At 39.8% G+C, this 19,713-nt stretch overlaps 1 protein-coding gene across 2 annotated transcripts in view; it reads left to right on the top strand.

The window, feature by feature from the left end:
* The window catches only part of SHTN1 (shootin 1), a 53,116-nt gene that overhangs the window by 10,221 nt on the left and 23,182 nt on the right, over positions 1–19,713 (top strand). For both annotated transcript variants that reach the window (XM_058841805.1, XM_058841804.1), the window contains exons 3-8: positions 3,217–3,277; positions 7,342–7,436; positions 9,518–9,686; positions 11,684–11,781; positions 12,717–12,798; positions 14,501–14,595. In XM_058841805.1, the coding sequence (XP_058697788.1) occupies positions 3,217–3,277; positions 7,342–7,436; positions 9,518–9,686; positions 11,684–11,781; positions 12,717–12,798; positions 14,501–14,595 (600 nt within the window). The remainder of the gene's footprint in view (positions 1–3,216; positions 3,278–7,341; positions 7,437–9,517; positions 9,687–11,683; positions 11,782–12,716; positions 12,799–14,500; positions 14,596–19,713) is intronic.

Below are 19,713 nucleotides of genomic sequence, written 5' to 3'. Positions count from 1 at the left end.
GGCAGAAAAGAAGCCTGTTAGTAGAGAATAGACAAGAAACTAGAAATTAAAGTATTGTCTTGTGTATTGGGTACCTAGAAGGCTAAAATCTGAAAGAAGTGGAATCAGCAAGTCTTCTGAACTAGAGCCTGCAAAGATGAAGAATATATGGAATTATTGACAAAATTAATTTTTGCAACTGGACTTTTAATTTCTAAAAATACAGATGCAACGTATTTTTTCTGCTATGATATTGTCACTGACTCCTGTAGCCAGTTCAGGACTGCAGTATTGTCTGTTTATATTGCTGGGGTTTTTATAAGTGAGATAATTATGGTATAAATATTAGATTACTAATACTAGATACATTAAATAAAACAGAATAAATGCTTATTTTACTTTGCAGAGAAACTGGAACTCTTAAGTTAAAAACAGAAAATGACTGGCAATCAAGGAGCTACAAACTTTTTAATTTTTATTCAAGGGTACTCTTTAGTTTGGAGCTATCTCTTAACACTGAAAAGGGGAAGCTTAGTAAATACATGAAAACTGTTTCTCCTCAGCAGTTGCATGTGCTTGAATGTGGAAGGTGAACAGTAGATTTTATAGTAATGTTATGCTATTTGCCTTTTAATCTTTAGGAATAGTGATACTTTTGCCCATTAATTATTCTATTGTGTATGCCTCAAATTGCTTTTTTGAAAAGTGAGATGGTTATGAACTTCTAAGACTTCTGTGGAGCATTCTATGAGCAGCTCATATGTCTAAATTTTGATTTTTTAACTTTTCAGTTTTAAAGGTAAGGTCAATTTATTTTGAAGAGTGACAGTATTTTTTATTATGAAACATAGTTTATAGGCTTTTTATCTTTGTGTAATTTCAAATTTGAAACTGTTTAAGTAGTTAAAATCTCAAATTTTTCTAATTTTTAGAAGATTAACTAGGGTATTTTTTTGGAAGGACCTGTAACAGCTCTGCTTGCATGGCTCTGATTGCAAGACAGAAGGCAAAGTGCTTTCCATTGATCATTTCAGCAAGGGCAGCAATCTCCCGCTCTCCTTTTCTTCCTCCTCTTTCATTCTGAAGCACAGTAGCAGCAAAAGGAAGGTATTGAGAAAACTGCAACTGGGAACAGGAATTGCTCTGCAGAGACCCAAGCCTAGAGACCCTGATTGTGCAGAGAAATGTCGCAGTTAGGAGGAGAATAGTCAGCTTGCCGTGGTCCAAATGGAGCTCTCTCTGCAAATAGCACTCGAGGTGAAGTGGAATAGGTCATTTAACTTCTCCTTTTCACTGCACAGGGAAAGCTGCTTTGCCTTACAGCGTGCTGCCTGGAGGATTTTAAAAGGAGTTTTTCCTGCTGTTGGGATAAGGGAGTGTGCTGTGTCCTCTACATCAAGGTTTTTCCATCAGTAGGGAGGTTGTTGACTTCCACAGGCAACAGATGAGATCCTTAAAATGCTAATGTTCCTGGTTTTTAAACTGAACACTAAAGGCATTTGCTCACTTAATGTGCAGTGGGCTGAAAGCTTTCAGTGTGCAGCAAAATCCGTGGGTGAAGTATGTTAGTGTGGCTCCAGTGTCTTTCTTGGGAGGTCCGAGGAGGAAGCAGCTCTCACCAATTCCCCTTTCGCGGCAGAGCTGCGCTCTGCACAACAGCCAGAAACGCTTTCTGCGTCTTTCACTACCTCCTGCTCTTAGGCTGCACTTCTGCCACAAAGGTAATGCAAACTTTCACTTAAGGAAACGGAGGGCAGAGAGCAGCAAGATTCATGCACAGATTTCCCTTCCCCACCTTTCCTCTGCAAGATTCTCTTGACAGGTTCTTTGTTAACAGGGCCCCAGGAAATGGTGAGTCCTTGTCCGGCGCTGCTTGCTCAGCACGGCTTTGCTCCTTCTGCAGCTCTGCCTTGTTTCACAGTCCTTACAGCAGCTGGTGACTGACCTGTCCCCCTCCTCAGCCCCTGTCCCTTGAAGACTCATCACCCCAGCACCATGAGAAGAGAGATTGCTTGTTGAGTGCAGCTCCTTTTGCTCCCACGGATAGCCATCAGCTGCCCTTGAGCCAACAGCAGTGGCATCCTCGCCTTGCCCAAGAGCAGATCCTTCTTTGGGTCTCATCCAAGATCCTCTGTAGCTGATAGAAGAATTCTCTTGAATTTGGCTGCCTTTGAATCAGACTCTCTCCCTTGTTGCTTAACAGCAGGCTCCTTTCCCAGCTAACTCAAAGTGGCTCCTCATGTGGAAAAACTGAAAATCGAGCAAAATCATTTCAGGATTGTTTTTTTTTTTTTTACCCAGTTCTGTTCTAGTGGCCAGCATCCTTGTAATTAGAATTGCACTGTAAGGAGCTCAGTCACACAGATCTCTTCCAGAAGTTAACTCATGGTCTTGGGTTGATTTATTGCTGTGAACATGCTCAGCCGCATGTGAGGAAGGATGTGTGTGTAAGGCACCTTGTGTGCCTGTCATACTTCCCCCTTGGTCATGTGTTTTTCACACTGTGGTTAATCACTGACTGTGTCTCTTGTGAATTTTACTCATTTCTTTGAGTTCTTTCATTGACTTAAATAATGGGTTTTCTTAGAGAGCTCTATTTAACATATGTTTTATTCTTTTTTTTTGAAGAAACCGTTCCATCATAAGATCAGTGATTGCGGGCCTGTATAGTGTTAGCAATAACCACAAAATTAATAAAACTGGGGTGATGGGAACTCCTTAAAGCATGAAAAGGAGTGCCTTTCTCTCTACAAAGCTGAAACTTTGCTCATGATGTAATGAAATTAAACAGCATGTCCCTGATGATTGGCTTTGAGGTTTTCCTTGCACATGGTGGGTATAGAAATATAGGCCTCTTTTCCGAGTCCATTTCTGTTAAAGAAGCTAGACTTAAAGCCTATTTTTGGCATGCAAAGTACTAGTTTGACTGTTGGTGTAACATGGATAGCTGTTTATATCAGTTTTGGATGATGTGTCTCTTTAAAATATTTTCAGAGTAGCTCTGAATCAGAACCTAAATCAAGTACAGCATGCCAGTTTGGCTAGGAAATATTCTGAGTAATGAATTTTTTATGCATAATTTCCTTCGATCTTACATGGCTGAAAGGAAAAATAAATGCTTTGATAGGCTTCTGTACATCATTGTGCTGCAATTGATCTTGGTTGATTTTGCATGTTGTGACTGCTAATTAAATAACTGGGATCGGTGTTTCATTTCAATTTTCTCTTCTCCCACAGTGTGACAAAATCAAGCAAGAACGAGATGAGGCTGTCAAAAAGCTGGAGGAGTTTCAGAAAAGTAAGCTGATAATGTCAGTGGGATTTTCTTGATGTAGACAATTATGAACATAGTTCTGCACACTCTGCAGCAGTGTTAAAAATGCTGAGAATCAGGTCCACTTGCTGTTTCTCCTTGAAAGCTGGGTTTAAGGAGCTAAATCCAGTGAGACTTTGCCCACAGTCAGAATAAATACTGTCACAGCATTTGTACTCTCTGGCACAGGTAGAGAGTACAAATGCTGTACTCAAGGTGCAAAGAGGCGAAAATAAAGTAGTGCAAATGTGGCTCTTTCTCACCTGGATTCTGCAAGTGACTTTTGGAATGATGCATGCCTGAAGTGAGTGGGATTTGATGCTGTTTCTTAGATTCATAATAATAATAATAATGGCAATTTTTTTTTTTTTCATGAAAGATTAATACTATTTTAAGCATAGACACACCTGGAAAGATTTTTAGGATGAACTGTTCTCATTGGTAATTTATAGAGCAAGTTCTGTCTCGTCTGGGCTGTGAGAACATCAATATTCAGTTTTACACTTTTATGGTAATGGTTCTATTGAAACCGTATGGTGTCTGGAAGCAACAAAGCACATCTAATGGGAGTGGAAGTATCCTAGTGGAATAGCTCCTTAGAAGAGACAATTACAATGGGATTGTGGTCTGTTATGTCTGGTTTGTGCCAGTACAGTGAACTGCACGATGAAGCATCAGAAATGTGGATGAAGTTAATGCAGGAGAAGGAAATCACATGGTCTGTACTTTTGTGTGACTGTGTTAATAGAGGAATTTGCTCACTTCTGTTTTATAATAGTTTGTGTGATACAATTATGGAAGATAATCTGAAATCAACAGGAGTTGTCTGCTGCCTTGAATGATCTTAGGTAACTGTTCTGTGAGGGAAGAATGTTCTCTAAGAAGTATAATTCCTCTGGAAAAATGGCTGCCTGTTTTGTTTTTGTTATGATATGAGGAATACTGGAGTGTGGCAGAAAATGTCAAGTAGTTAAGACTTAAAATTTGAGGTAGTATTTGATGTTGTAAGATTTTATAGGTTTCTTTTATCTTCCTTTCACATTTTTAAAGGACATACCTTGTAAACATAGTGATAAAATGCCAGGAATATTAGGATTTTAAAGCAATAATAGAGCCCATTATTTAAACGACAATATAAAAGGCAATTATATTGATGAAGAGCTACATTGGCTTTGTGTCTGTGAATAAACTTGGCCTGTACTCAGCTTCTATTTGTTCTCCTGGCATAAACACATATTGTGTGTGATTCCAGTTTAATGGGGCCCCGTTTGTATGCCAAGCAGCTGCATTTTAGGCCCTATTGCGTGATTTCATAGCTCTCTGAAAATTGGTTCTATTGAGCACAAGAGATAGAAGGTGGTGGTGGGGGGGAAAGCTTCAACACACAATCATTTCTTTTCAATTGGAGCCAGCAAGGTTGATGACAACATGACCATTGTGTTATAATGATAAGACCACTAAGGATCTGTACCTCTCATCAAGGCTTTCACACAACAGCAGATACAATTTAATTCACTGCTCTGTCAGCAGTGCTGATACCATTATGCCGTCTGTCTCCACAGTTATAATCACTGTCCTCCGAGAAATGCAGTTGAAATGATCTTGAGCAGTCAAAGAAACTCTCAATTAAGGCTGCCACTTCCAATGTGTCAGATTGTGTCTTATGCACTTGGTACAATTTTCACTTCCAATCCTGTTTATTTACAATGTCTACCAGTAATTATGCTTAACATGTCATTTAGTGAGGGTGCCCCTGCCAAGGAGATTGTTGGGTGCTGCAGTACCATTGAGGGGGAGTTTCTCGCAGTCAATGCCATCAGCGGCTTTTAGTCCCTGATGGGATGCAGTAGTAATGTTGATAATGCAAGTATCGTGCTCATCAAGTCATAATTAGATGCCACTCAAATGTGCCACTTGTAATAACAGTGTTGATTCATGTTTTCTCGGTGACTGCAACTACTAATTAGTTAAGTGGTTTTTGGTTGGCCTGCATTTGCTGCGGATTATTATTACCCCTGAAAAAAACTGTCAAGGTTAGAGACGTTTCAGGCCACTTAGTGCTTCTTTATGAATATTAATATTAACATAATAAGAACTTTAGACAGACTTAGGAAATAATATATTTTTTGTATTTAATTTGGAAAGACTTTTTTCCCCTGAGTTAATCATAATTGCAGGTTAATTAAGTTTAAATGAACCAAGAGTAATCCCTAGTTCTGCCATGAGAGCCCGATCCTTGTTTCCTAACTTTAGCCTTGCTTGAGGCCCTTAGATTCCTGTCTGCAAAATGAGAGCAGCTCTGCATCTCCACTGCTCCCTCATCCAGCCCAAAACATCTCACTTCTCAAAGCTTCTAGGGCTCAGTAGAATAAAACCAGAAAGAGATAGGGAGGAGATGTACTACCTGAAACTTTTCCTCTCAAATTAAATGTAGCAGCTGGTACGGCACATTTGGAGCAGGTAATTTCTCCATAGTCAGGAGAAATAGAAATAAAAAGACAATCAAAGAAAGAGGTCTGGTTGCTCTGCTGGTGGAAGACTTCATGTGGATATAGTTTCTAGACCAAGATTTATCAATTCACTGCCGTGCCTTTTCTGTTTTTGTAGATTTTGTATGTTTCCTGCAGCTCCTCAGCAAACCAATGTATTGCTGGTTTCCTCTACAACAAGACTTCAATAATGAAAACTTCAGTTGATATTAAGTATAAAGCTGCATAAATAACATTTGTTAATGGCCTTCTTTTTTCTATCATGAAGTCCTGTTTTGTAGACAATAAAATGACCTCTGTATATCAAAGAGAGCTTAAATCTCTCTCTTCAGTCTTTGGTCAAAACTCTTGGAAGTGGGAAATTTTATACCACTCTACCCAGTGGTATAAAATCCCTAGGTTTTAAAGCTTACCTTGATGGAAAGGAAGGGAAATACTAGAAAAAAATACTCTGTATTTTCCAGCCTTGTTCCTGCCCCAAAGTGTTGTTCAGCTGCAAGTAGTTCTTTTCTGTGCATTGAAATCCTGACACTGGGCTGAGGAGGAATTTGTGCCATGCAGAATTAGGGTCCAGGCTGCTGTTTAGGGTTGGATGAGGGTGACAGGAGCCAAGGGGGAATTGCATTGATGAGCCTGAGAAATGGAAAACTATTCTTGGGTTCTCTGCTTTGCTCCACTGTGCAACCTTAAACCTGTCCCTTAGACTGTGAACACTACTAAAGTACATAGATACTGCTGGAAGTTGAGTGGAATTGCAAGACAAAATGTATCCTTACTTTTAAATTCTTCCTGATTCATATTGGTCTCCTATGTAACAAAACAAGATTTTTCCCAGAACTTTTTGGTCACTCTTTTGCCTGTTTTTGATAGAGTGGTGTGTATCCACAATTGTAACAGGGATTCTCTAAGTGCAGAGGACAGATGTGTCTCCTGTTCCTCCAGCTGTGACATCACATGTACGGCCGTGCATTCCAGCTGCAGTCAGCCCTGGTCTCAGGGAACATTTTGTGAGTGTTTTGGAATCTGTGTTGTGAACAATGAAGGTAGGTGAGACTCTGGTGCTCATTTTAGGGCCTGCTCAAGCACAGAGAGGTTTCGAATAAGACACAGCCCAGAAAGTGAAAAGAAACTTTGTAATACATCCGAGTTAATCTTGCTGTTTGAAAATACAGGGGTTCCAGACTTCTGAAGATGTTGTGATGGCAATCTTAAGGGATTATCCTAAAGGTGTCATTCTGATTCCTCAAGTGTTAGTGAAATAAAGATGATGAATGAGGATGGTCAAGGAGGCTGCTGCTGGTCTTCTACTTCCTAGGTTTATACTCAGTTCTGCAGTTGCCCCTCTAATGCTGCAAACATGGTTTGAGAGAATTGCTTAAAGAAACAACCCAAATATTCAATGCTCAGAACAATTCCTGTCTATGGAGATTATCTGTGTCCTTCCCTGTGTTTGAAATGCTTGCAATGAAAGTTAGCAGAAGAAGAGATGCTATTTCTGATCATGGGAGGCATGTGTCAATCTCAGGAAAATATTGACTAATTTTTGAACTCTTCCCTTAGTTTCTCACATGGTTATTGAGGAAGTGAACTGTATTCAGAACCATCTTGAAATTGAGAAGACATGCCGTGAAAGTGCTGAGGCTTTGGCTTCTAAGGTGAGAGGAATTATGATGATGCTGTTTTTCTGATCTGTTTATTCACCTGTTTATCTGTTTATTTATTTCAAACTTGAGATTGTATGCATGACCCATATATGTTCCTGTATAATCTTGTGGAGCTGTGAAGTAGTTTGGAAGTGGCAAAACACTAATAGCCAGATGCGAGATGCAAAATACCATTCCTACCTTTGAAGAAAAAAAATACCCATTTTAATGTAGTTTCTATTTTCATGGACTAGCATCCTGATCTCTAGTTTTCATATGCATTTAGGTTAAATGGAAAATAAGTTTCAGAACTCCTCTGTGTGAAAACAATAATGAGCATTTCAGTGTCTAAATCAAATGGAAAAAGTCAACCACTGCATTACATTTCAGGTGATTGTTTATGAAAGCAAAGCAAGGGCAGGGGAAAGGTGACCTCCACTGCTCTGTTGATTGCGTCTAGTCTGATGAATTTAGCAAGTGTGTAATTTTCTATATTCCATCTCATCAGAAGTGCATTATTATTAAAGAATGTTTTTATCTCTCTTATATATTTTTGGTTGTGTAAAATGCATCTGAGCCACTTCATCAGAAAATGGATTACAGCAATTTTGAACCAAATTTCATTAGCAATGCTGACTGCCTTTTTTTTTTTTCTTTTTTTTTTTTTTTCCCCTCCCTCCCCATTCTCTGCCCAAAGTACATCCTTAGATATGGTAAAAATCACACCCGCAAGAAATCACTTTAATTTAGATGCATTAGCAATGTACTTTCTGGAGGTATTTACTTAATTGTTTGCATAATGACACTATATTAGAATTCATAAGATAGACAATCAGCATATAAGTAAGAAAATGAACACATTTATGCGACTTGTCTTCCCTGCACTTTGCCTGTAATGCGCGTACAAGGGCAGTTCAAAGACTCGCTTTGCTCCCCGGGGCTGTTTGGCCGTGAGCTCACTGCACCATGTGGGGGTCCTCACACCACTCTCCCCACTTGCTCACTTTCATTCTTTGGGAACAAGACAAGGAATTCTTGGCTAAATCTCCCCTAGCTGAAGGGCTGAGGATAAGGGGGATCAAAGATTGCTTAGTTAAAAATTCGGGGTCAGATGAACTGTACAGTGTGTGTTTTCTTTGATATTGGGCTTCTGACATCCGTGTTGACTCGGGCATGTGGTGTGTCATTAGTAGAAAATTGAGTCTCATTCTTAAACCTGAGCACAAGGAATGCTTGGCTTGTGGGTGGGCAGTCACCCTGACATTTAGCTGAACAGCCCTGGGGCTGTGCTGCACCTGCAGAGAACTGCTGCTGTGGGGTGTCTGGATGCAGGACAGTGAAAGAAATGATGAGAATTAGACATTTGCAGTGACTCCTGTTCAGTTTTTCCTGATCAAGACAGAGATGCCTTCTAAAATCTCTTCTGTACCATCCACCAACCAGTCGTGTTTAAGCATCCAGCCCAAAGCGGTTTCTGACCCATAAAGATTTGGTTCATGAGATGGCTCTCATCTTGTGCATGTTGACTCTACAGTAATAAAAGAATTTTGAGATAATTCTGTTGTGATTAGGAATGTAGTAGTGGTAGTATTTATAGTTTATAAGCAAAATAGGGTATAGGAGAAGGGAAGATTTTTTATTTAACCAATTGATCCAGCTTGGAAAACCACATGAGCTTTCAGGGGCACAAACTCTTCTTCAGGTCATTCAGTTGGGACCCCTTGTGCATGTGTAAAGGTGGGGAGCTGAAACAGCTATCACAAAGCATGTGTAGCATTAAGTTAGCTTGATAGTTGATTTGATTGATTTAAACCTACACAGTATTTATTAAACAGAAGTACTAGAGAGGAAAAAAGGTCATGGATAAAGCATCATGTTGAATTCAAGCCTTTCAGAGGAAAAAGTGGACAAGCACCCCGTCTTCAGACCATTCTAATGTTGAATGGAACTTAATCTAATGTTACTTTTGTCTTCTTTGTTTGATAGACCTTTTAATGATAAAGGACAAAAAACAGTTGACTTTTTTTCCCTTGCCCAGTATCTTAAAGACAGAACTAACTGGCTTCTTACTGTTTGTACTTCTCACCTTTCAGCTGAACAAAGAAAATAAAACCTTGAAAAGAATTAGTATGCTTTGTATGGCCAAACTGGGGCCGGAAATTATCACTGAAGAGATTAACATCGATGAGGATGAATCATCCACGGATACAGAAGCTACCTCTGGATCATGCAGTTCTGTGCACTGTCAGCAGCAAATAAAAGGTGAGCATTGTTGCTGATCCTACACCACTGTGCAAGGCAGAAGTTGTCTGAAGAACAGCAGTGTTGGTTCGGAGCAGAGATTGATCTGGTTCCAAGTCAGCTTCTGGGAGTGGCCAGAATCAAAGGATTTCCAGGAATGAGTGAAAATATGGTGGGCTGGTAGTGTGTAACATAAATGGTGGGGGATATACAGCATGCAGAGGAAATTAAATGCAATAGGAAAATGAGATCTACCCAGCTAAGAGAGTTCAATGTTACCGAATCAGTCAAGGAAACATTTCCTAAAACCGCTAACAGAATGAAAGTTGAGCGGAAGGACAAGGTCACCTTCAACTGTCATTATTTCAGAGCTTGTCAGACAAAACTCTCTGTTTCTGTTACGTACCTTTGTATGCACAAACTTCATTCATGTTCCAGAGCTGTTACCAAGCAAGCAGCCTAGAGAGAGACTGTTGTACTGGGTAAAACAGCAAAGCTGAAGAACATGGAAATAGATTGATAAGAGAGATCTGAGCTTTTCTTTCTTTTTTTTTTTTTTTTTTTTTTTTTGTCAGAAATTTCTGGTTCTTTTTTGAAAGGCAGTTAATATTTCCATTGTCCAAAATCAGCCTAACTTCTCATCCCAGTGATGAAATCATCATGATTTTTTTGTATTGTTGTGTCATAGTATCCAAAAAAGGGGAACGCCCACATTCTGGATTTTGTGGAAAGAGAGATTAAGTGTTTAACTTCTTACAAAGAAGGCTTTCACTCTTTTTTTTTTTATTCTGACTTGGAGCAACAAATGATGTTTAAGTACTCTGGTATGTGGATATGCTTTCTTCTCTGCATAGCGAGGTTGATACATGTATTGTAAAACCACAATTAATCCAAGTCCTATAAATTTCAGTGAGACTTTTTCTCCACTAATTTCTCTTGAGAGCGCAAATCTGTAAAATGGACAATGTGTATCAAGAATCTTCTGTGAAAGCAGGTCTTTTTATTTACTTTAGAAAGTGTATGTTTTTAATTTAGAGGACAATAAATCTGAGGCTCCAGAACTGAGAGGGGGGATGCTGGTGTAGAATGGACATTTTCAAGATGTGAGACCAAACAGAATGACATCCAGCATGTCATCATCATCTGCAATTGATTAGCCACAATTTTTTCAACTCATGGCTGGTATTCAATGAACAGCAGTGCTGTGAAATACGGGAAGCAGGTGGGGAATGAGAGCACTTACTGAAAGCTAATATGTATCAATAAATTTTGATTTTTGTGGTGATTTTATGTTAACCTAAACCTTGATATATTATGTATGCAAACTGATCTCCTGTTAAGAAGTGATTATAATCAAATGTTTTATTCCATTGTGAATTTAATTTATTTCATATTTTAATAATTAAGGAGCAAAAATTCTGAGGGGAAAATTACAAGCATTAGCTCTTCCATCAGTAAAGGTTATATTCTGACTCTGTTCACATAATGTTACAAAGAGTATAAATTGGCAGCTGTTCAGGACAATTTCTTCTGTGAAAACCTCCCAAGTATTAACTGCCTGTTGTTTTGTTTATTTCCCTTGTGACAAAAATTCACGATCCAAAAAGAATTGAAGTGCATTAATTTGTTTTAAAGGATGCTTCTTAAAAATTGCTTTCCACTGCTCTATCCCAGAGTCTCTGTGATGTGACAGTCTCAAGAGCAGGGCTGAGGACCCTCTGTGGTGTCAGGATTGCCCCTGTTATATCAGGAAATGAATCATTCAAAATGCAAATAAAGACAGCAAGACTGAGCAAGGAGCTTACCTCAATAGAGTAAATCCGAAACTGTGGCCCAGTTATAGATCTGTTACTTGACACTTATGCAAAGCTCATAAATTATTGAGGATGTTCCTTGATTACAACTGATGCTTGATACGTAGTTCAGGTGTTTCATACTCAACTTGCATTGCTATGACATTTCCTTTGTTGTTGTTTTTTGAATAAAATATATTCTTCATTTCCTTCCTCAAACCATAGAGCTGCGAGATCAAATTGTATCTGTTCATGAGGAAAAGAAGACCTTGGCCATTGAACTGGAAAACCTGAGGTGCAAACTTGCAGAAATAATTGAAGAAGTATGTATTGTACCATGGAGGGCGAGACCATGTTAGCGTGGAGTCGGTACTTTCTGTAGCATATTTTGCTAAAAACACTCAGTTGTGAAGTTAATTGAATACTGTCTAATCTCAAGTCCTGCCAGGGATGGATCTCTTAGGGCATGTCCCTGGAAGGGACCCTCTGTGTCACAGTCCAGTCTCCCCCTGGTACATGACTTCTCCTTAGCTGTTTGAGCTGTTCTAACGCCCATATTACAGCTGTCACCTCCCCTTCCTGACAGCCCCTCATCTATCACAGCCTGCAGGGATTTTTTTCTATTTCCTTAAACCCACAGATAAGTAAAAAATACTTTTGTAGGACATGTAGTTTAATCACTGGTGCTACTTCATTGAGTGTATCCTTAAGTTTAGCCATTGGCAGTGCTGTGTCATGATAATTAGACCAGCAAATTGGCTTTTCAAGCCAGCAGAGTTTCATTCCTGCTTGAGAACTGGATAAGCCATGTACTGATGCAGATCAGGACTTAGTGGCTCTTCCTGTCTGTGCAACACTTGCATTCAGAAAGACACAGCTGACAGCACTTGGACAATAAACAGAGCCCAGGGAAAAAACCAAACAAAACAGGAGTCTGACTATATTAAAATGCAAACTGTCAAGTAACTTTCCAACCAGGTGCTATGGCATCTGATCCTTAAAGGTTCTGAAGATCATATATTTGCAGCTGTGACTGAAACATGCTGTGGGAGGATTAGTCCATAACTCTTCTATGACATCTGTTATAACATCTGTAAGGTGGAGTAAAAATGCTTTCCATCCCACTGGAAACCCCAAGCCAAGCCTAGGAAACAGAGCTACTGACAGCCAAATACTGCTTGCATTATGTATGTGCTGTATGCCTTATGCCATTAAATAAAATGCTCTTGGTTTTGATGTGTTCTTTATACTTTTCTAGGTAAATAAGTTGAAAGAAGAAAAGGCTGTTTTGACAACTGAAGTTAATAAGCAGCAAAAACTGTTGGAGAAATGTAACAGAGGTGTGTAGTCTCAGCAGGTTCTCTACCACCCTTTGCAGAGGCTGCAGAGCTTTTCTGTTGCAGTACAAGGAGTTGGTTACAGATCAGTGACTGTGGTCCAGATCTGACACTCGACCTTAGTGCTGCAGGCACTGCATCAACTCATGGACTGTTCCAGACTCTCTGTACGCCAGGAAAATGTGACAATGTAAATAGCAGGTGTTATGTGAGAACAGGAAAACCTTTTCCTGTGTGGCACAAGTGACAAACTAGGGCAGGGGCATAGTCCTCTTTAGAGGTGGGGTTTGAACCTTAATCTCCTCTTTTCCTAAATTATTACACCAGTCTTCCTTTTAGCTGGGATGCAGCTTCTAATTTTGAGTGTCCAAGGTCTTGCACACAACTTGCTTTATGTTCAGAGGATGATGAGAAAGGCAGGAGTGCTAGAATGTGAGAAATAAGATTTCCAAGTTATGGAAGAAAATCAAAAATTTTCCTTTACTGGAAAGAGAAGAGAGGTAAAACCAGGCCAGGGAAAGTCTAAAAAGAGATCTGTCTCAGAAAAGGAAAGCTTTTGCTTAATGAAGGTGAGTGCTTCTACATGAATAATAGTTGATCCCAAAGAAATTCAGAGGAGAGGGAAAAGATTTTACTGCCTTGGATTACTCTGCCCTTTCCTCTTGTTGCTTACTAAGCCTTAAGAAACTAAAAATTGTTTGGTAAAAAGCCTCATTCCCATTTTCCTGAAGTGGAAGACAATGGGTCTGGCTGAGATATAGTAGGGCATCTCCTGGAAGCTTTCTCCAGGTGCCAATCTCTTACCCTTTCCACGTGTCTTCATTTCTTAAACCTATGGCAGGCAGTACTTGAAGGCTCTTACAACACCAAGCTTCAGAACAGTTGATTAAACAGATTAGCTTGAAACTTTTGATGGGATAATATGGCAGATGAAAATTTTCTGAAATATTTTTCTTTTTTCTAAGCGTTGAAAGAACAACCCCTTGTTTCCCGTTTGCCTGTTTATTGGAAGGAAGGGTTAAATTAAAGCAAGGTTTTTTTGTATGCTTGAAATGAGCTACCAAAGAATTCAATACCTCCTGTATCTTTTGTTTATGTGGCACTGTGTTGGAGCTGTGCTCTCAGTACATTTTAGTCAGAGCTGATGACTTTATATTAAGTCTTTCTAAGTATGTGGCTTGTTTGTTGGGTAGTTTTTGTGTGTGTGGTTGTTTTTTTTTTTTTAATTTGCTTTTTTAAGTTAGCATCACTTTGAAAGTCAGGTATGCTGGGATGTATATCCCACTGTCTAAATTACCACTTACTGTACCTACCTTTAAATACTGTTCTGCTCATATCCAAAGCAGGTAAACAAATACAGATTCCTCAATAATAACATAATCTTTGATAGATTCAGCAAAGCTCTTCTGAGGCAAAGAGAAGCAAAATATGGTCTGTGGCACTTGATGCCTATTACTGGAGATTTTGAGTCTGAAGAGGAGAAGTATTACTCTGTTCAGAAGATTATTAATTGTGCATATATATGGTGAGGTTTAGGACAAATATTGCAAAGACAACTGTATATGGAAATGTAAAACTAGGTCATGCTGTCAGTCAAGGATTCATGGTACTAGGGAATAGCAGCTTATCTGGGTAAATCAAACAGTACTTCTTCTTTTGATCTGTTCCACTTTTCCTTCTGATCTTGTTTTATTCTTATAAACAGTGTCTGTGCTGGCAGTAGAGGAATATGAAGAGCTTCATGAAAACTTTGAGCTGGAAAAGAACCTGCGGAAGAAAGCAGAGTCATTTGCTCAAGAGGTGAGTAGTCAAGGAAGAAATTAAGGTGTTGCAAGTGAGAAAACCTTACCAGCTTAGATGACTTCAATTCTCAGCTCTCGTCCAGCCCCAGATACTACTTAGGTAACATCTGTATTTCATCCATAAAAATGAATTTACTGTTTCAACAAGCATTTTTAAAGCACTTTGGAATTAATCATGTAGTCTTACCAAGGTTCCCTTTCAAGGCAAGGCTTTAAATTTATCATGGGCTTAGTTTGCTACAACATTCCAATGTGGAAGATGTCGCGATTGGAACCTGGAGGGATTAGCTGTCTTTCTAGTGATGTAATTTTAAGGACTCTGTTTTTTCCTGAAAAATATGTGTGGACTTCTAAAAAACGCGTTGCAAAACTACAGTATAAATTGAGGGACACGTTTTAAAAGATTATATTGAAGGTACTTTTTGTAATTGACTAAGAGGTAACTTACCTACAGTGCCAATGAAATGCTGATTATTTGCAAACAAATATTTCTTGGGTTTTGTCTTTAGTTGTTGCTTCTTCCACAATATGGGCCCCTGTTGGTGCAGACTGTCAAGAGTAGCTATTTACTTGAAGGTTTTCATTCTATAGAGTTCTTTTATCCAAAATGGAATCACTGCAACAGTAAACTTCAGGCCTGCATTATTCTTCCCTTTCTCTACCTGCTTGTCTTCCTGTGGTGTGCTGTTCAGAAAGATTTTTAGAACGGTTTCTAAAGTACATGACCATGTGACAACAAAGGCATTGCTGATTCATGTTTGGGGAACCAATATTTAAAATGACTTTAAAAACCTGTTATCATTGGCCTGGTTTGATGCTGATGGTGTCCCTTGAGTGACCTGAGACATTAGACAGGCTCTGGCCCACAGCTGCATCCACAGCAGAGCAGCTTTCTGCTCAAGTGAGGCTGTGTGAGCTCCTCTCACAGGAATCCTGTTTGGAGAGCTAGGTTTTCTAGGATGTGTTTACAGTAGCCGTGTTTGGATTATGCTAAGGATGTTCAGGGATTTTCTGCTTGCTTTCATTAGCCACCTGTTTACTCTGTCTCTATAAAATGTTTCTTTTAAACCTCAAAATTTCTGCTGGATTTTCACTTGGATTTTGCAAAAGGCGTGGTAGTTGGTTATGGTAAGCTGTGCAGTGTCAGGAGAAGGAAGAGCTTTGAGTAAAGGGCAGCACTGCATGTTCAGTGCTTTGTTCTTGATTTATTTGGAGCACTTGGAGAAAGGAAGGAGGCTCCAAGTAATGTGGCTGTCACTGCAGCTGAAAAATGGGACATCTTTGTGTTTGTGATGTCTCAAACAGCCAAGTGTGTATTTTAGGTCAGTAAAATACAGAACTGCTGGCTGTGGAGGTGCCTCTTTGGTGATGGGCACGTTGTCTGTCCAAGGGGCTGAAGCACTCTGAGTTTGCCTTCATGGTGTGGTTAGCCCATGTGTTCAGACTCAGCCCTTTCCCTCTCTCCATAGCGTGGTTTCATCTTCTGTCTTGGCATTACGGCTGCCCTGGGAGGGACCAGGGAAGTGGCTGCTGGGGGCTGCTTTTCAAAGGGATGCCCTTGGCCTCCTGCCCTTCTGGCAGGTGAGGAGGATTCTCCACAGAGCAGGAGCACTTGGGAGTGCAGGTGTGAGAGAACATGGGCAGGTGAGCGTGTGTGCAGAAGCAAGCACAGATGGGGGAGAGGAGAGACATGGAGCAAGAGAGGGAGGGAGCAGGCACATATAGGAGTGGGGGATCACTTGAAAATCAGAGCTTTTGATTAAAATTTAAAAAAAAACTGCAATACAGCTTTAATTATAGTCATGCTGCTGGCACCACCATAATATATATTTAATTAATCAAAAGTGATCCAACTTCAAACATTAGAATTCATGCTTTTTAGAGGTTCTAAAGAAACTGAGTAAATATTGTCAGCCGTGGTGTGGAGAGGGGGAAGGAAAAGGAGAGAGGTTTTGAAGTGAGTCACAATCCATTGTGAAAGGTACAGGAATCTGCATAAAAGAGCTAAATAAATAGAGTGTGTAAGGGGCGGAGGCATGGAAAAATCTGTACCTACCTGAATAAAACAGGGTTGTTAACACAGGAATCTTGGCAAGCTTAACCAGAATTCTAGTGTCAGGTTTTAAGAGACACTTTAAGATCTCTCAGCTGTTTGTGGAGCAGTTTATAAGAAAACAAAGGAAGGCAGAGGAGGCAGAGGGTATCTTGAAGGCCACTGCAATAATATAGAGGTAGCCCTGAAAAGCACTCTCCCACAAAGATGAACAAAATACAATACATGCAGCCAGAGCAAGCCAAGAGCAGAATATGTTGGGAGAAGCAAGTTGAAACTCTTAGCGATATAAAAATCTCATGAGTTTAACAAAATAATCTTGCATAAGTGGTTTATTAAACATACATGTTTGTTGCCTTGCAACAATATTTTGTAAAGTGATGTCAGAGTTTAAGCCCATCTTGGCAGCTCAGCCCCACACAGCCGCTTGCTCACCTTCCCCCAACAGGAGGGGTTGAAAACTGGGAGTTAAATGAGATAACTCATGGATTGTGACAGTTTCCTAAGTAAAGCTAAAGCTGCACTTACAAGCAAGGCAAAACAAGAAATTCATGCACTGCTTCCCTTGGGCAGACAGATGCTCAGCCTTCTCCAGGAAGGCCAGGCTCCATTAGGTACAACAGCCACTTGGGAAGACAAACACCATCTCTCTGAATGGTCTACTCTTGTTTCTTCTTCCCCCAGCTTTACATGCAGAGCATGCCATGTGGTCTGGACTATCCCTGTGGGCAGTTGGGGTCATCTGCCCTGGCTGTGTCCCCTCCCAGCTCCTTGTGCACCCCCAGCTCACTCACTGTGGGTATGGTGAGGAGCAGAAAAGGCCTTGACTCCATGCAAGCACTGCTCTGAATAATGAAAATATCTTTATATTTTCAATGCTGTTTTCAGCACAAATCCAAAACACAGCCCCATACCAGCTACTGTGAAGAAAATTAACTCTTCCAGCCAAAACCAGCATAAGTGAATAGTTTATTATTGGTGTATGCTGGTGGAGAGACAAACCCTGCACCTGAAGTGCTCTGGAAACCTCATGGAGAAGAAGCGCTGTGCTCTCAAAGTTGACATTGAGCTGATTTTTTTCTTGCCCTCTGTATCTTGGACAAATAGAAATGAAGTGTCAAACTGCTGAGCAGTTTGTTGGGGTTCCTTTCACTTCTGAGGCTCATGCAGGCTTTTGCTCAAAATGCACAAGTAGAAAAAGAAAAGAAAGGTTTCCCAAGTGTTTATGGTAATGTGTAAAACAGTTTGCAGTTAAGAAGTTGAAAGGCTGCATTCAAAGGAACTATGATTCAGATGAATTAAAACAATGCAGTGAATCTCTAATGTGCATTGTTCATCTTTTCATTGACTTTCCTTCCTCAATGCTTCTACCATCCTAAAGCTGTTTGTGCTTTTAAGTTACTATTGCACAACAAAATGTGTGTATTTAACTTGTTTTTCCTCAGAATACCTGCATCTCATACCTGGTCTAGCACACAGCTGACTTTACACTCTGGGACTGAATCTTCCTATGTTGAAAGATAAAAAGGTGGCTGCTGATTGGAAAATCACTGTCACTCTTAGCAGGTGTCTGTACTTCTTACGAGGTTGCATGCAATGGGTTTGGTTATCTTGATGGCATGAGCTCCCAAAGACCTCTTCCTCAGATGCATTTGTGACCTTTTGGGTTAATTTGTGAGGACTTTTGCATTAACATATTACACCTGTGAGTGGATAGTGCAAAACCAGCACTGGAGAAGCAACTCTGTGCTTGCTCTGTGCTTTACTGAGGCTAGTTCAACTGCAGCTGGTATCTGAAGATAATTAATGTGCAGTCTAGCTGACTGAACTGGATTTAATAATTAAAGAGACATAAGTAGTTAGTACTTGAATTCTCCTGAGCTCGGATGTTACCGCTTTTGAAGCATGATGTAATGCTAGTATGTTTCATCAAGCCTTTTCCTGGGAAGAGGCTTGGGGAATGGTAACAGATGGATGATCTGGGAAACTCTTTGGTCTCTTTCTCTTCCCCCCATCTCTTTTTGTTCAGGCAATTAGTCTGTGGGGGGAAAAAAGTGAAAATGTTTCCTCCTTTTTCATGTGGTGTATGATCTGCTTCTGAATCTATTAGATGATGTCTAAATGCTGAAGGGCTGTGAGCATTTTAGAATGTATCACTGTGCTTCTACCATGGCAAAAATAAAACTGCAGGAAATGAAGAAATAAATAACAGTAGAGATTATTTTTTCCTCTGAATTTTGTGCCGTTATGCCTCATAAGTGAAGAATGAGTGCTGCAGTTGGAGAAACTACTGTATTTTTGTACAGAACAGGCTGGTAAAATAAATAATGCTCTGTTTTTAAGGAAGTCACATTGTTGATAGGAATACAGTCTGCTCACACTCAAAAGTGCATGCTCCAAGCACTTTTGTGGTGAGAAGCAAATGATGGACAAAAAATAGGCTTAACATATCTACTCCAGTTCTCCCATTCTGACTGAATTAGACCTCTTCTTTTGAGCCACAGAACTTACTAATGCTGCAGTTTGTAGTTCTTTAGAAACCGCCCCTTCAGAAGCTGTCTGGCAATTAGCCAGGTAACTAAAATCAACTGAATTGTGTCTTTACTGGTCAGAAATATTATTAATCATCTATGAGCCACTCCTGGCTGTCCATATTATGCATATGTCCTTTTTCATGGTCACACTGCTCACTTAACACAACTAGATTAGACTTTGACTCCACTAAAGGGGATTATATATATATATTATTACTATTATTATTATTATTATTATTTCCTGATTAGCCATTGAACTACAAACCATACCAGGAGTTGTATTTTAGCCTAACTTTAAAGCCACTTAGTGCCTTGTCAAGCCATAATTAGACATGACCACTCTGTCCTCCCCATCACATAAAATCCTTCAAACAGGCTATTCTTTTGGGGAGATAGAAATACCTTGATCCTACCTCTCTTGGGACTTATTTGAGATCTGAACACAAGCTGTAAGGCTTTGGGGTACACATAATGCAAAAGGCATCAGCTCCTGTAAACTGTGACAAATGTGAATGGGTTACCCCTCTGT

The sequence above is a fragment of the Poecile atricapillus genome, chromosome 6, assembly GCF_030490865.1.
Source record: "Poecile atricapillus isolate bPoeAtr1 chromosome 6, bPoeAtr1.hap1, whole genome shotgun sequence".
Classification (NCBI taxonomy): domain Eukaryota; kingdom Metazoa; phylum Chordata; class Aves; order Passeriformes; family Paridae; genus Poecile; species Poecile atricapillus.
Note: the sequence above shows the minus strand (reverse complement) of the source record. Positions and strands in the feature narration are given on the sequence as shown.